The 17,578-nt window shown below is 35.3% G+C and overlaps 1 protein-coding gene across 1 annotated transcript in view; it reads right to left on the bottom strand.

Moving 5' to 3' along the window:
* EYS (eyes shut homolog) overlaps positions 1-17,578 on the bottom strand; it is an 872,934-nt gene that overhangs the window by 765,521 nt on the left and 89,835 nt on the right. The window contains exons 8-9 of the mRNA XM_062573097.1: positions 1,515-1,619; positions 1,108-1,247 (exon numbers count right to left, since the gene is read on the bottom strand). Coding sequence (XP_062429081.1) covers positions 1,108-1,247; positions 1,515-1,619 — 245 coding nt within the window. The remainder of the gene's footprint in view (positions 1-1,107; positions 1,248-1,514; positions 1,620-17,578) is intronic.

Here is a 17,578-nt window from a genome sequence, read left to right as displayed (position 1 = left end):
AATAAATCTTTAAGATAGTAAGTATTTCTGTGTCACATTTTGTATTTCATTGGTGAGTATGTACCGGTGGACTTCAAGGTGACATAAATGTTGATTGCTTCTTTGTAAATGTATTGCCTGCTCTGCATAGTATATTCTTATGGTGAATATATTTCAATAAAAGAATTGATTAAGCCTTTGAAACAGTGGTTATCATGTTTGAGCAGCTGTTTGAAAGGGGTATATAGCATTATGTACGTTGCTTTTTAAATAACGATCATTATGAAAAAATGCCAAAGTATTTTACTTCATCCAGTACCAAAATCTCAATAATTCCAGGGCCTGTATCTGTAGTCCCCCCCCCCCCGCCTCCCCAGGAACTAATCTTACCCAAACCAGCAATATAACTGAATGAGACACTTAATGGAAATGAGAAGGACACAACAAATAAAGTTCTTAAAGACATCTGAGTGCACAGTAGATGCTATTTTAGCCTAAACATTATCAGTATCTGAAGCATTGATTCTAAAATATTTTGAATACAGGAAAATCAAATTCAGTACTGTATTTGTGAATACTTTATTAATTTGTAAGGAGAATTTGGGATTTTGTAACTTCTCAGCATTTTCAACTGGCATTGCAGTATAGTCTACCTTACTTAAGTTTTTTTTATTATTTAGTTGATTATGGTCTTTAGTCTGGTTTTCAATGGAAATGAAGCTTTTGTCATCAGGCTTTCTGTGCCCTGATGCATCATCAACCACTTCTCTAATACTATTAAACACATCAGAACATTTCAAGCAAATCTTGCCTTAAGTTCTTAGAAGTTTCACAACACAGCATTAGCAAGTAGGAGACAACGAGACATCAATGAGTAAACCTTCAAAAGTAAGACAGGCAGAGCTCAGATATTATCCGGTTTGTCTAACAATGACTAGATTAGTCACATCATGCACTCTTGGATATACGTGTTACACAGGAGAGAGGAAGGGTAGCATAAAAATAGAATTAGTATAAATATAGTGTTTAGGAAACCCATAGGAAATGCAGTTTGATCAGCTCACAGCTTGTAGAATAATTTGTTTGATTTCCAGAAAGCACTGGGGTGAATATATCACTTTATCCTACCTCTGTGTTTCCAATACATGGTGATAAACATGTGTAATTAAATCCATGAGATTTATCCATACATAGTGCTCCTGGGGCACAGCTTATATTGTAGAGTAGACAGGCATCAATATCCAGTTCACATCTTTCACCTTCAAAACCTGCACCACAAAGAGAATGTTTAATCACAGTTCATTCATGTATATTGATATTGTGTCTACTCATGATGTTAGCAGTTAACATCAGTTTACTAGAGTAATTTGGCAATTTTATTTCCTAAACAAAGCAAAAAATGAGATTCTTCATAAAAATATTTATTACATATACTGAAATATGTTGCTGTTTTGACATAATGAGATTCCACTTAACTATTTTGATTACATTTCTTTGTGCTGTTCAGTATATATAATAAATTTCCAACGACTCACCTATGGGGCAGGTGCATTTATAATGGTCTTCATAGTTAACACATGTTCCTCCATTTTCACATGAGTTGGAACCACAGTTATCAATTTGTACCTCACATAATTCTCCTGGGGGATAAAAAAAGATTACTAAAAAGGTTAATGAAAATCATGTTCTTAAAAGATTGAACTGAACCATATTAATAATATGGGTGAAAGAGATAATGTTTTAAACAATCTTTCTGGAATATTGATTAGAACTTAAAACCTTGTGTGCAAGGCTACAGACAACATTATCTCCATTTATACGAGAATGTCTCAGGCCCTCAGAGAAAAGGTCAGTACAAATTCTGCCATGCAGACAGATCCCTATCAGTATTAAAGACCAGTTTTAGATTGGGACCCAAGTGGGGAGGATTTTCGCTGCAAGTAATTATATGAAATGGGTGCAATACCCTTGCATTTTCTTTTTTTTTCTTTTGCTGTTGCACAAGTCAACCCTAATCTCTACTTATGATTGATTTGATTCTGTTATATATATATTTCTTTATCTCTTTCCTAGGCTCTATTTTGGCTACAAAAAAAAGTCTACATTTGTCTAAGATAACCTTTGATGTCTTTCCTCTAGATAATTACTTGCTCCCTTTTTTTTTTTTTTTAATTAGACAAGATATTTTGTATTTTTTTTGTGAAAATTGTATAATATTCTATTTGAATTCTTCATATGGCAAAAAGTACATTTTACAGGAGTAAATTCTACCATAAGATATAAAGCTTACTGATATAAAAAGATTGAAATGAAAATACAAAGTGTGGAATTGCTGTGAAATGTTTTAAAAAAATATAGGTAATAGGAAATTAGACACTTGCTGTTTGTTATTACAATGCAATATGTAACATTACCTGGCTATCTATGGACACCTGGATCTTACATTTATCGTATTCTGATATGCTCACTTTGTCTTGACATTAACGGTAATTAAATGTATCTGTATCTTTGGGGAGATACCATTATGATTAATATTTTTATAAAGGTAGGCTGAGAGTCAGCACTGGAGTTATAAAATGTGATTGCGTGTGATACAAGTTGGCAAAATAAATGCTGAACAATATATAGATGTTTCACTGGGAATTCAGGTGAATGTATCTAACAAGTTATGTTGTCTTCTAGGAAGTGGGATTTTCCTTTTTCTTAAGGACTAGAAAAGAAAATTAAAGAAAAAAAGATGAGTAAAAAAAAAAGCTTCAACTCCACTTTAATATAGATTTTGAATACATTTTTCATATTTATTCGTAAAGGTAGAATTGAGAACATTGCCTTGTGCAAGATATCCTTATGAATAAATGTTAGTACGATCAGATGGGCTTAAGGAATTATTTTGGGATAAATCTGGAATCATATTAATGGCTGACTTCTTTTAGCAAACTTTACAACTTTTCACTGCCACAATGAGGTCAAGAAAAACTAGTAACTCCAAACTGTTATAAAAGTTATTATAATTTGAGTACTGCTGAGAAATGCATAATTTATGGTATTAAGATCTGATTAAGTGTTAAATGGATGTCAGGAGAGATCTCCACAGTAATCCACTTAGCTTTTAATGTCTAATTATCACTTCGTAGAGAGTGAGGGCTGAATAATTGAGAACTGAAATACTTAAAGAACCCAGGAAGATTTTTGTGTAAAGTTAAGCCTGTTATTCTATCAGCAGTAAGTTCTGCAGGTATAAGGAACAAAGAAGACATAAAGAATTCAACTATTCATTCAATTACTCAAGAATCAACTATTTTAGTAAGAGTTTACTGTTCCACTGTTTATTTTTCAACCTCCTGCTGAAAGGAGGTCCAGTTAGAGCAGGTTTCTCAGGATCTTGTTCAGTCAAATTTTGAATATCTACAAGGATGGAGACTGTACAACCTCTCTGGGCAACCTGTTCCAATGTTTGACTCTCTTTATGATGTTTCTCCTTATATACAATCAGAATTGAGTCTATTACTTGTCCTTACACTGTGCACCTCTGAGAAGATCCTGGCTCCATCTTCTATATTCCCCTTGGCTGTGGACAGCCACAAGACCTTCCTTTAGCCTTCTCTCTCTCGTGCTGAACAACTCCGGATCTTTTGGCCTCTCCTTGTAAGTCATGTTCTCTGTGTCTCCTGATCATTTTAGTGGCCATCCCCCAGACTCACGCTAGTCTGTCAACGTCTTTCTTGTACTGAGCAGATCCAGACTCTACACAGTACTTCAGATGTCTCTCACAAGTGCCAAAAGTGGGGGGAGGGGAGGGGAGGGAGGGGAAGAATCACTTTCCTAGACCTGCTGTCTATACTCTTGTTAAGGCAGCCCACAATATGATTGCTGCCTTTGCCTCAAGGACACATGAGTGGGTCATGTTCAGCTTGTCTACCAAGACCCTGAGGTCCTTTTCTGTCAAGTTGCTTTCAAGGCAGTGAACTCCCACCCTGAAGTGTTCCATGGAGTTGTTCTTTCCTGACTGCAACACCTTATGTTTGCCTTTGCTGTTTTTCACAAATTCCCCGCCAGCCCATTACTCAGCCTATTCAGGTTCCTCCTGAGAGTAGCCCGGTCCTCCAGTGTATGAACTGCTCTCTGTATCTTGGTATCATCCTTAGACTTGCTGGGAACATACTTCATTCCATCATCCAGGTTGTTAATAAAGGCACTAAATAATAATGGATCATGTATCAATTCCAGAAGGATAATAATGGTAAGTTGAACTTTGCACTCCGATCACCACTTTTTGAGATTCACAATCCAGCCACTTTCCCACCCACCTTTCCATACACTTATTGAGTCCATATCTCATTAATTTAGCTGAAAGGATTGCTTTCCATGTGGCTTGCATTTGTGTATAGGCACTTGAGATGAACCCCCTAGATGTGTTGCCTTCAAAAGGGGAGTGTATGATTGTGTTGGCCCCTAGCTGCTTCCTCACTATCCTTTCACCTGAATGCAGGTAAAAGCCTTTCCAGGCCTTCCCAAGAAATAGACTTCAATATACTATCAATTGCTGTATGGCCAAAACTCCCAACATAAATAATCTCTAATTCATCGTCTTTTTACAAATCCTTGGAAATAGGCAAATGCTTTGCTAACTTATTTTTGAGAAATTAATACAGACTAGAATTATGGTAAAGAAGTTCTACCATAATGATCAGTGAATGGACTACCTGTCTTGCTGAGGAAAACACAAAGCATACAGATGTTTGGATGCTTGTTCTGCCTGTGCTATAAGATGGTCAATCATTTAACTACATTAACATTCTAACTGTGAAAAAATACATCCTGCTTCTCAGCTGTGTCTATTAGCTTGTAATTCATGATGCACTAAAGCAACTGTATAGCTTTGGGATCAGAATTAGCTATCTAAGAAACAGATATAAAAGCATTTGTATGTCTGTTCCTGATCATAATCTGACTAGAGCATTTAAATAAGCAATAACAAATAACCAAATACAGGTAATATTCACCTAAGAATTCTAAAGGGATTCAAAAATGACATTACTGAACTACTACCAATAGCTTGTGAGCAACCATTTAAACTGACTTTGTACCAGAAGAATGAAAGGTGGCAAATGTGATAGTAATTCTAAAAGGACACACTGAGGACCGTAACCATGTAGCACTGTAATATTGTATTCCCATTGCTAGTAACAAGCCATAAGCTTTGTAGTGAATTCAGAAGGCCTCAGGATTCTGGCTTGTCACACTGTCTCTGTCTGAATTTTTCTTGTCCTGCCTGCAGCCTTGTTTTACTTGCTTTAGCTGTGACAGCAACATCTCTAACTGACCGTGTGTCTATGGCTGACTGGTTTTACTTTTGTGTATCTTTGTGTAGTACAACCATAGTTCTATACAGATAGCAGTAAGATAGCACTAACAAATATTTATTTTATGTAGAATGAGATATTTGTGATTCTAAAATAATGATATAGTGTAGAGAAGTACAAAGTGGGTATGAAAGTAGAGGCCTTGACAAGTAGAGACATAGAATATGGCAAGGAGGAGTAGGGGTATGGGATGGTAAGAGATGCAGCACAGTCACATGTGTAAATAACTCAGCAAGGGTCAGTGAAAGAAATGCAGACCTAGAGCTGGACAAAGCTGATTTTAATGGTAACAAAGAGAAAAAAACCCAGTATTTACCATATGTAAAGGCCACCACATACAATAAATTCAGACATAACACAGAGCTGCAGACCAATGAAAAAAGATAGATGTAAAAGCATGTTAGCAAACATACAAAAATGACCTGAACCAGATTCTAAAGAGACAAAGAAGAAACCATCAAGATGAACACCATTTTCCCCCTGACAGAGGACTCCACAAGCTGACAACTCACCATAACACTCAATCACTATCACTATCACCTCCAACCTTAGGACCCAGAGGAGCGGGGGAAGGATGAGCATAACATCAGACCAGGGACAGAAACTAAGAAGTATGTGCACAAGTATTTTAAGTGCATTATTATTCTTGCTTTTTCTGTAACAATAAGATCCGGACTCATAATGATTGGACTGTTAAAATTTCAATTAGACTAACAACAAATTCTCAGTCTTATATATAAGATATGCTTTCTCTTTGCCCATAAACAAGATTTTGAGCACAAGACTAATTAGAGATATACATACTAGTAAGTCTGCATTACCTGAAAGTCCTTATACAGAATATAGCTAGCAGTTTCCTTTAACATGACATAGTGCAGAAAAATCAGCACTTCTAAAAAGAGACCATTACATTAGATTACGCACAAATACAAACACATAGAGTCATTACTTTTTTGACCATTTAAATTAAGAAGCTAGTGGGAATGTTATTTATCCTTTGCTGATTATTAGCATTTGGTTCCTTTTATCAGAGTGGTCCCAGTATATCTAAAGGAGAGACCTCTTTTTTGGTGTATTTTTGTAGTCTCATGCATGTGAGACTTTTAGGTAGAATCCAACATATCTGTTTACTAATATTAACAAAAGAAATAATTCCATTCAATGAAGGAACATCCTTCCAGAAAAAAAATGAAGAAAAGAATTAGTATTTCAAACTTGCCTTTTACATTTCACAAAGTATCTGTCACCAGTCTTTGAAGCATCCCACCTCCACTTTGATCTGCTAGAGAGTTCTTCCTGAATAATTACAACTTCTGCTGTTAGCAGAGTTTTCTAACCTCATTCCTGCCATGCTCTGATAAAATGAAAAAGGATCTTATGAAAGAAACAAGAATCTTTGTCTTTGTGAGCAATCCGCTAGGTCAGTGACAAGGTTTGTATAGCCTTTCCAATTGCCATCTCCATATTAGTCAAGTATGATGACTGAACCTTTTTCCACTGAAAAACAGAGAAAGAGAGAGGAAGATGAAGACAGCATGATTTAAGGAGTCCTTGATAACTTTACTCCCTGTCCAGGTCTGCACTATGGCAGCAAGGAAACAATGCCCAGAAAGAGACTCTAGCAGTCAGCTGAAACCTAAGAACATTTCCAAGCAATATAAACTATTTTGCAGAAAGGTTTCATGGAGAAAGATGGGGTTAGGAAAAATCACAGAAAACTGGGAGATAGAGAATTTGTTTAATAATATTTTGTGTTTATTTATCGAACTTTAAAGTTTTTCTTCTCTGTTTCTATTTTCCCTAGCCTAATAAATAATATCTTTTGTGGGGGATTTCTGAGTGCTGTTGTTTAACTAGGATTTTTAAAATTAAGACTTTTTTTCAGTGTGCAGTACTTTGACTATTTTGAGGGTTTTTTTTTTGTGTGTGTGTGCATCAAACGCCATAAAAAAGCATTATCAAGACAGCACCTGAGACTCAGCAAAAGGTGCCACATGAAGGAAGGAGGAAGAACTCATTTTATAGATCTGGAGATACTGAGAACATAAGAAAGTAGATGTTTTGATTACACTCGAAGATTGAAGCCACTGAGTGATTCATTTAAATTTACTATCCTTTTTTCCCCCCTCAATTTTAAACAACAACAACAAAAAATGTTCCTTGGCAGGACATGGGCACTTGAGATTCACTTGCTGAAATGTGGGCGTTTACATTCACGCTATTGCATTTATAGGCCATGAAGAACTGCCACTTTCAGAGAACGGTTTGTCTCAGATGATTTGAGTCTTTAAAATGATGATTTCTTTCCACTGAATCTGCAGAAGTCCAGAGTGACAAGCCTGATGCACGCATTCACATTGTAGGCACCTAAAATCAGGCATGATATATTCCACTCCCAACAACTTTACATTTAGCTCTTTTGAGGGATATTAAATTTATTGGACCTATTAGAATTTGGAAAATAGGTTTCCAATGATCCTGAATATTCCTGCATTTTCACTGGGAATTGTGTAGAACTGTGCAGTAAATATATTCTTAGAAATGTCTGGATATAAGTAATCTTTGTGTTTTTCCAAATAAAGAAATTCAGTAAATAAGAAAACAATCAAAAAATTAGAATAAAGAACTGATCTCACTATTCATATGTGCAGGTAGCTGACTCTTAACTCAGAGTTGAACAACCAGGATTAAATGACTTGGTTTTTATCATTACAATTTGAAACTTCCATTACAGACCCAATGAAAAATCTGTCTTTAATAAACTATTTGTACGTATTAAACTGAAGATTCACTTAAGACCAATATACATAGTTTTTCAGTTGTTTCAGAATAAAATATAGCTGTACTGTGATAAAAACTAGTTGTCTAGACTCACTATATGGCTGACAGTGAGAAACAGGAACATATAATTTATCCCACCCTACGAAAGATTTCTAATATAGGTGAGATAAATTGTTTTGTGGGTTGAGTGCTCACAACTAGATAATCTCCACTGACTGTAGATGAAATTTAGACAATCTGTTTACAGTAAATTATTAACTTTTAGAGGGCTAATGTTAAGTGAGATAAATATAACCTTATATATTTCACACTGAATTAGTTCAATCATTGACCTGTATTTAATAAAAGGTATCTGTACAGTTGTCCTAGGTAGGTAACAGTTCATAGGATTCAACATACCAAGAGCTGACCTCTATATATTAGCTACTAGTTAAGACTATGTACTAAACTCAGAACATAGTACTTTTTAAAAAACACTTTTTTAAAAAAGCAATGAATAATACAGCCATCTGAAATGGCAATTGGCTTCAGTGTAGATTATTTTCTACACTGATATTTTGAAAAAAAAATTGTATTTTTACTAAAAAATAAAGTTTTAAATATAATTTCTCTCTAACATTACCTCCAAAATTTCTTGTATTTCCATCTTAGGATGGTGTTTCAGAGGAATTTGGAAAGCAGAGTGCCACATACTAAATCATCTATATTATTTTCTTAATTTTGAGAGTTCTCTATTTTCTTAATTTTGAGAGTTCTCTTCTAAATAAGAGTTTGTTGACTGAATGCTGTGTAGTTTGAAAGTTTTTGCTTATATGTTTTGTTGCCAGTCAATGTGCCTTTACTATGTCTCACTAAAAAAGTTCCAATTCATAAACAAGGAAAAAAAAAATAAAAACTCAGAATACCAGCGGATTATGTACAAAGCATTTTCTATTCCTGGAACAGAAAAGATTCCTCCATTTTTAACCCCTGTCACTGTTCCTTTAAATTTGTCCTACTTGGATGAGAATCAATCCATCTTCATGTCTGAACAGGAAGAAATGCCGAACAACCAGCCCATTAGCCAGTCACAAAGAGTGAGTCTTTTTGAGTAAGCAACCTACCTGGCCTGCCCTTGCTGGTTCCTCTGCCCCCTGGACCCTGTAGGTCCCCTAGCCACCCTACAGATAGACTCCAAGAGACGTGAAGGTACCACATCTACCTGAAGCAGAAGGAGAGGATGCAACTAGTAGAGCGTTAAGTATTTCTGTCTGGGTATTAGATTAATTTCAGTACTGACAGAGAGAGCAAGGAAGTGGGTACTGCAGGGAAACAGTGTGCTCATAGCTGTCCCAGCAGGTATGTCAAACTTGTATCTACCCTAACTGGTTTCTCCTTCAGCCAGATACATATCTGAGATATCATCATTTCTGCTCTACACTAGGCTATGAGCCTGCATAGTACAGTAAGGTGTTTCACCACAGCTTTAGTTTTTAAAATTATGAGTGTGTGTTTGATCTTTCCAAGAAGAGCTATGTCAGAGGCACTGAAAAATGATAAATAATTCTGACTAAAAACATCTAATCAAAGAAATCCTCCATTATTTAAAGTTTTTCATAGCATTTTCCCATTTTCTAAAAATTATGTTTTCTTAACTTTTGTCAGAAACAAAATGTCAAAATAATAGTTTTTCACTTAAATTTGAGTTTTCATAAAAGAAATATAACAGAACATTTTCAGCTACTTCTAATAACCTATTGGGCAAATCTAAATCTATTTAAGAGGACAGAACTCCACAAATTCTTCTACATTGTTTGAAGTACATAACTGAGAAAGTGACACAGCACTGGCAGAGCACTGGCACTGCTTGCTCTAAAGCTACACGCCTGATTGGTCACTGCTTACTGCTATTGGTCAAAAAAGACAAATTACTTTTTTATTTAGGTAATCTAAATGAAATTTATTCTCACTTTTGCTGAGCAGAGATAGATGAAAAGTTTGATCTGCCAAGGTAAAGACAAACAAGTTGGGTGGTTCTTAGCATCATTCAATACTAATCTAAGTATTACAGTTCAGCTGGCACAGTGTGATAGCAGAGGTGAAGTTATGAGTGCAAGAACAAAACTTGCAGCAGCTAACAGACTAAGATTGATAAACAAAATGTTTGGCTATGAAAGAGTCAGAGACAAATGTGAAAAAAAAAAAGTGAGGTCATTGAATCCCTCTCCTGATAACATATGCAGTCATCCCATAGAAATTCACTGTCTGTCACACTGATTAAGTTCCATTTAAGAACTAGTTAAGATTTTTCCTCCCATTTGGGAGTGTCTCACAGACTGATACCTTTAATGATTAGAATTTTTATTTTTCATTTCTAGCATAAAATGTATTCATGGATCATTTATGTTCATATATACATATTTCAGTGTACCTTACCCCACACATGTGGAAAATCAAGATGAAATAGATAAACTATGATCAAAACAGAGACCTTTCATATTTTCTGTCAAAAATCTCCTTAAACTGGGACTTACATCTAGCTGGCTTGAAGTGAAAGTAGAAAAAGTACAGGTTTACTTGTCAAAGATCTGTTTGATAGATCTTTTTTTAAAATTAAGGTACAAATAAGTCTGTTGGCTTCGTAAGATGTTTTCAATCTGCACCTGGGGACCAATATCAAGGATACAGCTATTAACTACATATGTATTTTTGTAAAGACAAGTGCCATAAAGAAAACTAAATTAGTTCAAATAAATGTTAGTAATACTCAGAGGAAACAAAGGCTTCGGATCTACTGCCATCAAAAAAGAAGCTCCCAGACTATCAACCTTTCTTTTCACACCTGCCTTATCACCTCTATGATTTTCTAAAAGGTTATTTCGATAATATGACCTATAGTCATTTGGAATCACTTTCATTTGTCAAGACACCCTTGTGTTATTTTTTTTATTGGCTTAGTAACTGAAGTTATGAATTTGTTAGTAAGTCACATTTCACTGGAATACCTCAAAGCTAATAATAAAGTCTCTGTTGTATAGCATAAACCTAAAGCAAAAATCTGACAGACTATACTAAACTGCAATAAATGTAAGCAAAAAAAATACATTTCAACCTTAAGACACACTGAGCTATGACTGAGTTTACATGGAATTTACTTCAATATTCACGAGTATCAAGACTTTTTCTTTGGCAGGGTTTCAGTGACAGAGTTCTTTATACTGTAAGAAATATAATAAAATGTGTTTTCCCATTTTTTATATTTTTAAATAATAATTAGCTGTTTTTTATTCTTCTTTAATAGAATTTTTCATTTGTATCTGTTTACTATTTCATTCATGTATCTGTGAAGGGAGAGATTGAAGGACAAAGCAGTGGCAATTTTGGTAGGTTTTCTCCACTCTCAATTACACAGCATCTGCAACAGCAAAGGCTACTGCAGTACAACATCTAATTGTTCTTAATTGTGTTTATAAATTATAAAGAGTACAGCTGCAGCCTCTGCATTAACATTTAAATCATATTTAGAGTAGATTTATCTTAGGGAAAACGAAGTATGACACAATGTAACATTCTCAGCTATAACAGCAGAGCTTTCATTTAAAAAGTAATAGAAACATTCCATTTTGTTTTCATACTCTTTAAGGAAACCTTTGTTGAAGATTAGCATATACAAAAAATGCAATTTTACCCTATTTTCTAGTTTGTCTTTTCATAAATGAATGAAAAATTCTTCTAATTCCCTTCCTCTCCCCTCTCTTTCAAATAAATTGTAAGTAATGGATATTTTGGAATTAATGGGGCTTGTACATGTTAAATATATACATTGAGTAATTACATAAATTTACTAAATACTTTGAAGTCATGGTACCAGTGAGCTGTTGATGTTAATTTGTTAAAAAATTAAAGCAATGCGTGATCAATGGTGAAAGTAATCGCCTATAGTACCTGAACGCCACAAGCAGCAGATTTAACTGTAGGTACTAGCGTGTAGTTAACCAGGTACCATAGGTGATTACTTTCACCACTGGTCACGCATTGTTTTAATTTTATAACAAATTAACATCAACAGCTCACTAGTACCATCACTTCAAGGTATTCTGTAATTTTTAATTGCATTGTTTCTGTTTATTCATGAACTACATTTTGGCTAATTGACTCAGAAATACAGTCACGTGTTTGGTTTGAGCACTCGCAGGATAGAATGAAAAGTTATAAAAGTACAGATATTTTTGACTAATAGATATCATGACTTTTGTAGTCTTGATTTCCTTGTATAGTTAACACTTTATTTTGCTTTACAATTTGTTCACTTCTTTGAAAGTGGATAGAAACTCTTGTATCTACAACAGTACATGTAAGTAATATGAACTGACATCAGAATGAAACAATCCATGTCGGTTATTTCTCAGGCTGTGCATGGTAGACCAATTGTCCTTGAAGTAGCTTCCTTTAATTAATTACTATCTTTCTTTGTGTGTAGAGCAATCACATTGGCAGGAATTGATTGGGCATGTCAGACACTTCATTTAATTGGTAGAAAAATTCTTTAATTAAAATAATCTTACTACTGCTAAAATGAACCGCACCCCAAGCAAACTCACTGACCAGACTTTAAAATATGACTTCAATTATGTATTTTTCCTCATCTTCACACTTTCCTTTTGTAAGATTTATTGAGATCATTCACAGATTTATCTACAGTTTAGCCTTGCTCTTTCTCTGTTTTATTGCAGTTAGATAGGGCTGTTAAATTCCACAGATGTACTGGAAACGAATATAAACAGACTTGAATGAAACATGCACTACTGAACTATGTAGGCAGTTTGAAATAGTCTTCTGTAGAAAGAACCTTTGATGCCACATTAGCCACTGGTACATCCTAGAAATAAAGATGTAGGATAGGAAAGTTCCTCCATCCTTCACAACTGAGCTCAGGTAACATCCATACTTGTGAACTAAACAAGGACATGGCCTAATCTAATCCTTTCTGTCTGGTCAAGTCAACATTACTAAATTATTTTATTCTCAGAATACAATGGCTTCACTCAAACTACCTCTTGGGAATAGTCTCTCAGGCTAATTCCCAAACTGCGCTTGAGAATCGTTTAAGAGAATACCAAAATACACCTGGGAGTGTTCTAGAAATTTAGCAGGCCTTTCCCTGGCATTGCTCAATTTACTGGTGTAGATGTAGCCTGAGGATCCTAATGACCTGCCTATAGGGACAGTGTCTTTCTTCAGCATAGTGAGTGTTTAATTATTTATACAGAGTGGAACTGTTTCAAAGCAGAGGCTGGGAGAGGCTCACCCCAGCATAACTGATCACTTGACCGTCCTAACCGTCACAGCAGGTTTTTGAGGCCAGGGTCAAGTCCCTACTCTAAAACAAGCAACAGTTGTGTTTTGTTTTTCCACATTCCAAGGAACAGCCCTCGAGGATGTTTGGGGAAGGTCTCTATTTCATGCTAATATACAATGAGAAGACTTTTTGAAGTCTCAAAAGGTTTGAAGTAGATAAAAGAACAGTGACAGATTCTACAGAACTATTTGCTGTACTGAAGGTGAACTGGTAAAAGAACACTCACAGCAGCATAGGAGGTTCCTATAAGAAGTGTATGTCTCAGCAACAGATGTTGTCTTTTCAAGCTTTGGTCACTGCACTTTAGGTATCATTATTGCTGCCACCTTCAAAAGATGGAATTGTTAGTGCACACAGATTCAAAGATTGGTGACCACAGTCTGAAATAATGGAGTAATCAAAATCAGCTGCTAAATATTACTGGAGGAATTCACTCAGAATACCTATCTTCCTTAAGTGAAGAAAAACAAAACAGTTCACTGATTTGTAGAGGATTAAATTTTCTGGTTTAGAAGAACTTTCAGCAAAAATTGTCAGAAAGCAAAATAACTACCAAAGTAACTCAATCTCTAATACTGTTCACTGGACATGTAGCAATGTTTCCTGAGGGTTAAAATGTCTTTCAAATTAGTATGTGGCTGAATAGCACCAGTTACAGGAAAAGACAAATGGTTTAGGTAGGGTCCTTACAGAGGTCTTTTACCTAAGACAATTCCAAGCATGAAAGCACAATGATTGTACTCCATTTGGAGCGTTCTACAGAACTTATTGAGACAAAAGGAAGTAAATATTCCAAAAATAAGAAGGACACATTAAACCAGGCTGGTATAGTGCCGAATTTCAAGCAGATAAACTCTAGAGCTTGAAGAAAAATGGACTAATGTACAATGTTGTACTATCCTTGTGGGAACTCCAGATAGAATGTGACTTACAGCAGGTTAAGGCAGTATTTTTTCTCTGGTCTTGATTTCCACAAGACAAACTAAATCTACTGTATTTTTAATACTGAAAACACTTTTTCTTTGGCATTCAACAATAACAAGAAAAACCAGAAGACTGTAAAAATGTTCTATCTGATATTTCAAAGTGAAACATGGTATCAGTTTATAAGCTCTGACTGCATTTAAAATAGAGCAGAAAGTTCCCAATACACGTGGATATTCATGAATATGTTCATATTTCCTAGTATTTCAGTTTCCTATTTAAATCAGTGTATGGTGAACATATTTGGCCTTTATGAATATATTTTGAAGGAACTCCTGTCCCTTGCAAATAGTTATATATTACCATGGTTAACTTAAAGATATTGTTGTTTGTTCAAAAGCACCTATTGTATTAGTCTGGCAAATAATTGCAAAAATAAAATAAAATAAAGAAATGCTTAAGAATGTGCCCTCAAATTTGACATATAAGGTACTCTGCATAATAGGTTGCTTACATTTCCTTGTGAATTCTAACAATTATTTTCACTCACCTCTGTCATATTTTTTTTTTTTTTTTTAAGACGAGTAAAAGACCTTTGACATTTTGCCTTCTTGGAGTCTTAGGGCAGCAGTCAAGCCAGAGTTCTGGCATTCTGCATCACAGGCTGAGTAGATAGAAAGTAACTAAGTCTCATAGCCATAGTGGGAGCATCTCCTAATCATGATGTGTTCATCTGAAATTCTGGCCTTAAGGTCAAGTGCGTGCAAAACAAACTAATACTTCTGCCTCTCCCTTCTCCTGTTCCCCACATCTCATTAACCTGGCATTGCTCATTTTATTGATGCATCCAATTGCCAAATACACTCTCAAGAAATTTCCAGGACTCTGTCGATTTGTTTCAGCCTGGCTCTAGCTTTACATCTACTGAGGTCTGTCATTTCCTTGGTTACTTATTTAGAACAAAACCTAAATAAATAAATAAATAAATAAATTTCTGAAGTCTTTTCTCCAGGAGTAGTTCCATAAGTCTCCCATAAAGAATAGCAGTGCATTATTCATTTTCCTTACCCACTGTACAAATCTGTGGCGAATGATAGGGAAACTAGGAACTTGTAGCTTTCTTAAAACACCCAGAAAACAGCAGCCGGAGGCATTTCATGCTTTCATGCTTTCAGATAGTTGTGCATCACCAAAATATCCTCAAATGCATGTACCAAGAAACAGGAAGGAAGTGTGCATTTTATGTAAATTCAGTCAAAAAATCTTCGGAACAAATTGCTTGAAGTGGTTCCAAAAGTCAGTGGTATATGACGGCCATTCTGCTTCTCAGCAAAGACAGTGTTGATGAGCTCAAAGCACAGCATTTCAGATCTCACCTACGTATAAAATTGTTGCTTGTGCTATAAAATCACCTATTGCACTGATAGGCTTAAGACACGATACCATGCATGATGTAGATGGAAGCACAGCTGAAAAACGCGTTGGAGAGCTGAATAACATAATCATCTAGATCTAGTGACTATTTTCCATAAACATCCGATCTCTGTAGCCCTATCTTCCTTCTTTAAGAGGACCTAGTCTTATACTTTTTATCTCCTGAAATTTTTCTATATAGTGCAAGTATATGGGATTGGGTCCAGTGTTTCTGAAGAATTCATCATGAAAGGCTATAAGAGGAAAGCATTGTTAAGCAGTGCAGTTACTTGTTTCTATTATACTCAACCAATCCACTCCGTCAGAGAATTCTTAGACCAATCACAATAGTTACTTTTCTCTTTCAAACGGGAATAACAATGATTAACTACTCATCCCTTGGTTTTTCTCAGACACCATGCAACACATCAGTGGGTATGTATGTATCTCCACCGTTATCTCCACTGAAGTTAGAATGATGAACTAGTTCTTCAAGGCTTTCTCATGGTATTTCTCAAGCTTTGTGTTCAATTGTATCCTCTAAAAAAATTTCACTTGTGTTGAAATACTATAAGGCATCGTTTCATCTGTTATTGAAGACTGTTATTGATGTACATTTTCCAATGACATGAGCACTCTTCATAAGTAGCTGCAAGCCCTATCAACTCTCTTTTTAAATTGTATTGCATTGTAAACTTAAATTCAGCAACAACTTCCACACTTTGATTTTTACTTGAAGCTCCAAATATCCCTCCAAATAGCTTCCCCCCCTTAAGCAGACTTCCTTTATTTTATTCCTTCAAAGACAAATCTCACTTTTAAAACAAGAGTTCCTTTAAAATATTTAACTTCTTTAGACCTGTTTGTATTATACCTTTCTCCTCAGTATTTTCTACCAATTTGGTATAACCTCTGGATGTGATTAATGTGTTCTTTAATGTACTAATCCACTTTCTAGATCATTAATAACAATGTTATTTAACATTGGAACTAACAGTGATACTTGTGATGGATACCCCAAATTTGGGCTCCCGACTTAGTACACTGACATTCACCATCACTTCAGATTTATAACCCATCTTGGCCCATTTTTAATTCACAATTCTTGCATCCAGATAATTAGAATCAATTTTCTAAGGCATTTTTATAAAGTTTTTTTAAAATACTGTGTGGAACTCCACAAGTTTGAGTCATGACACTTATTGTGAGGCATTCTTCCTCTTTGGAGGTACAAATCAGGGAGTAGGGCATTTTAGGAGAAAGTTTAGCTGTGCAAGAAAGTGGGGCACCTTTGGTACCACACTAGCCTGCTGCAGGCTATACAGAGGACACCAAGACAATATTCTGACTCTGTGCATTCATGAGGAAACCTCAAGCTGCCTTTCATCAGGAAGAAAGTATTTCTTACTGGACTGTAGTATCTCTGGCACCTTAAGGACAATCTGTACGGCCCTGCAAAAAGGTGTATAGCTAAATATTTGAGTAAAGATTCAGCATATCTAAAATATATTTTTTATATAACAGAGTAAACTTTACTTCACCTGTTAACTGTAATTATATGAATTCTATTCTTTCTAAAAATATAAATGCACTTCTCAGTCTCTAAATTATGAAACAAATTATGGTATTATGCCTGATTCAGTGGCATTTGTCAGTCTGCTGTAATGCAAAATTCAAAAGTAGCAGGGAATGTGCCAGTCATTAATGGCAGTGATTTTGGCAAGAGCAGGGGGCACATGAAAAGTGAGAAGGATTCAGAGCTCCATGTTTCTGGTTAGCA

Source organism: Rhea pennata, chromosome 3 (genome assembly GCF_028389875.1).
Source record: "Rhea pennata isolate bPtePen1 chromosome 3, bPtePen1.pri, whole genome shotgun sequence".
NCBI classification, from domain to species: domain Eukaryota; kingdom Metazoa; phylum Chordata; class Aves; order Rheiformes; family Rheidae; genus Rhea; species Rhea pennata.
This window is presented reverse-complemented; position numbering and strand designations above follow the sequence as displayed.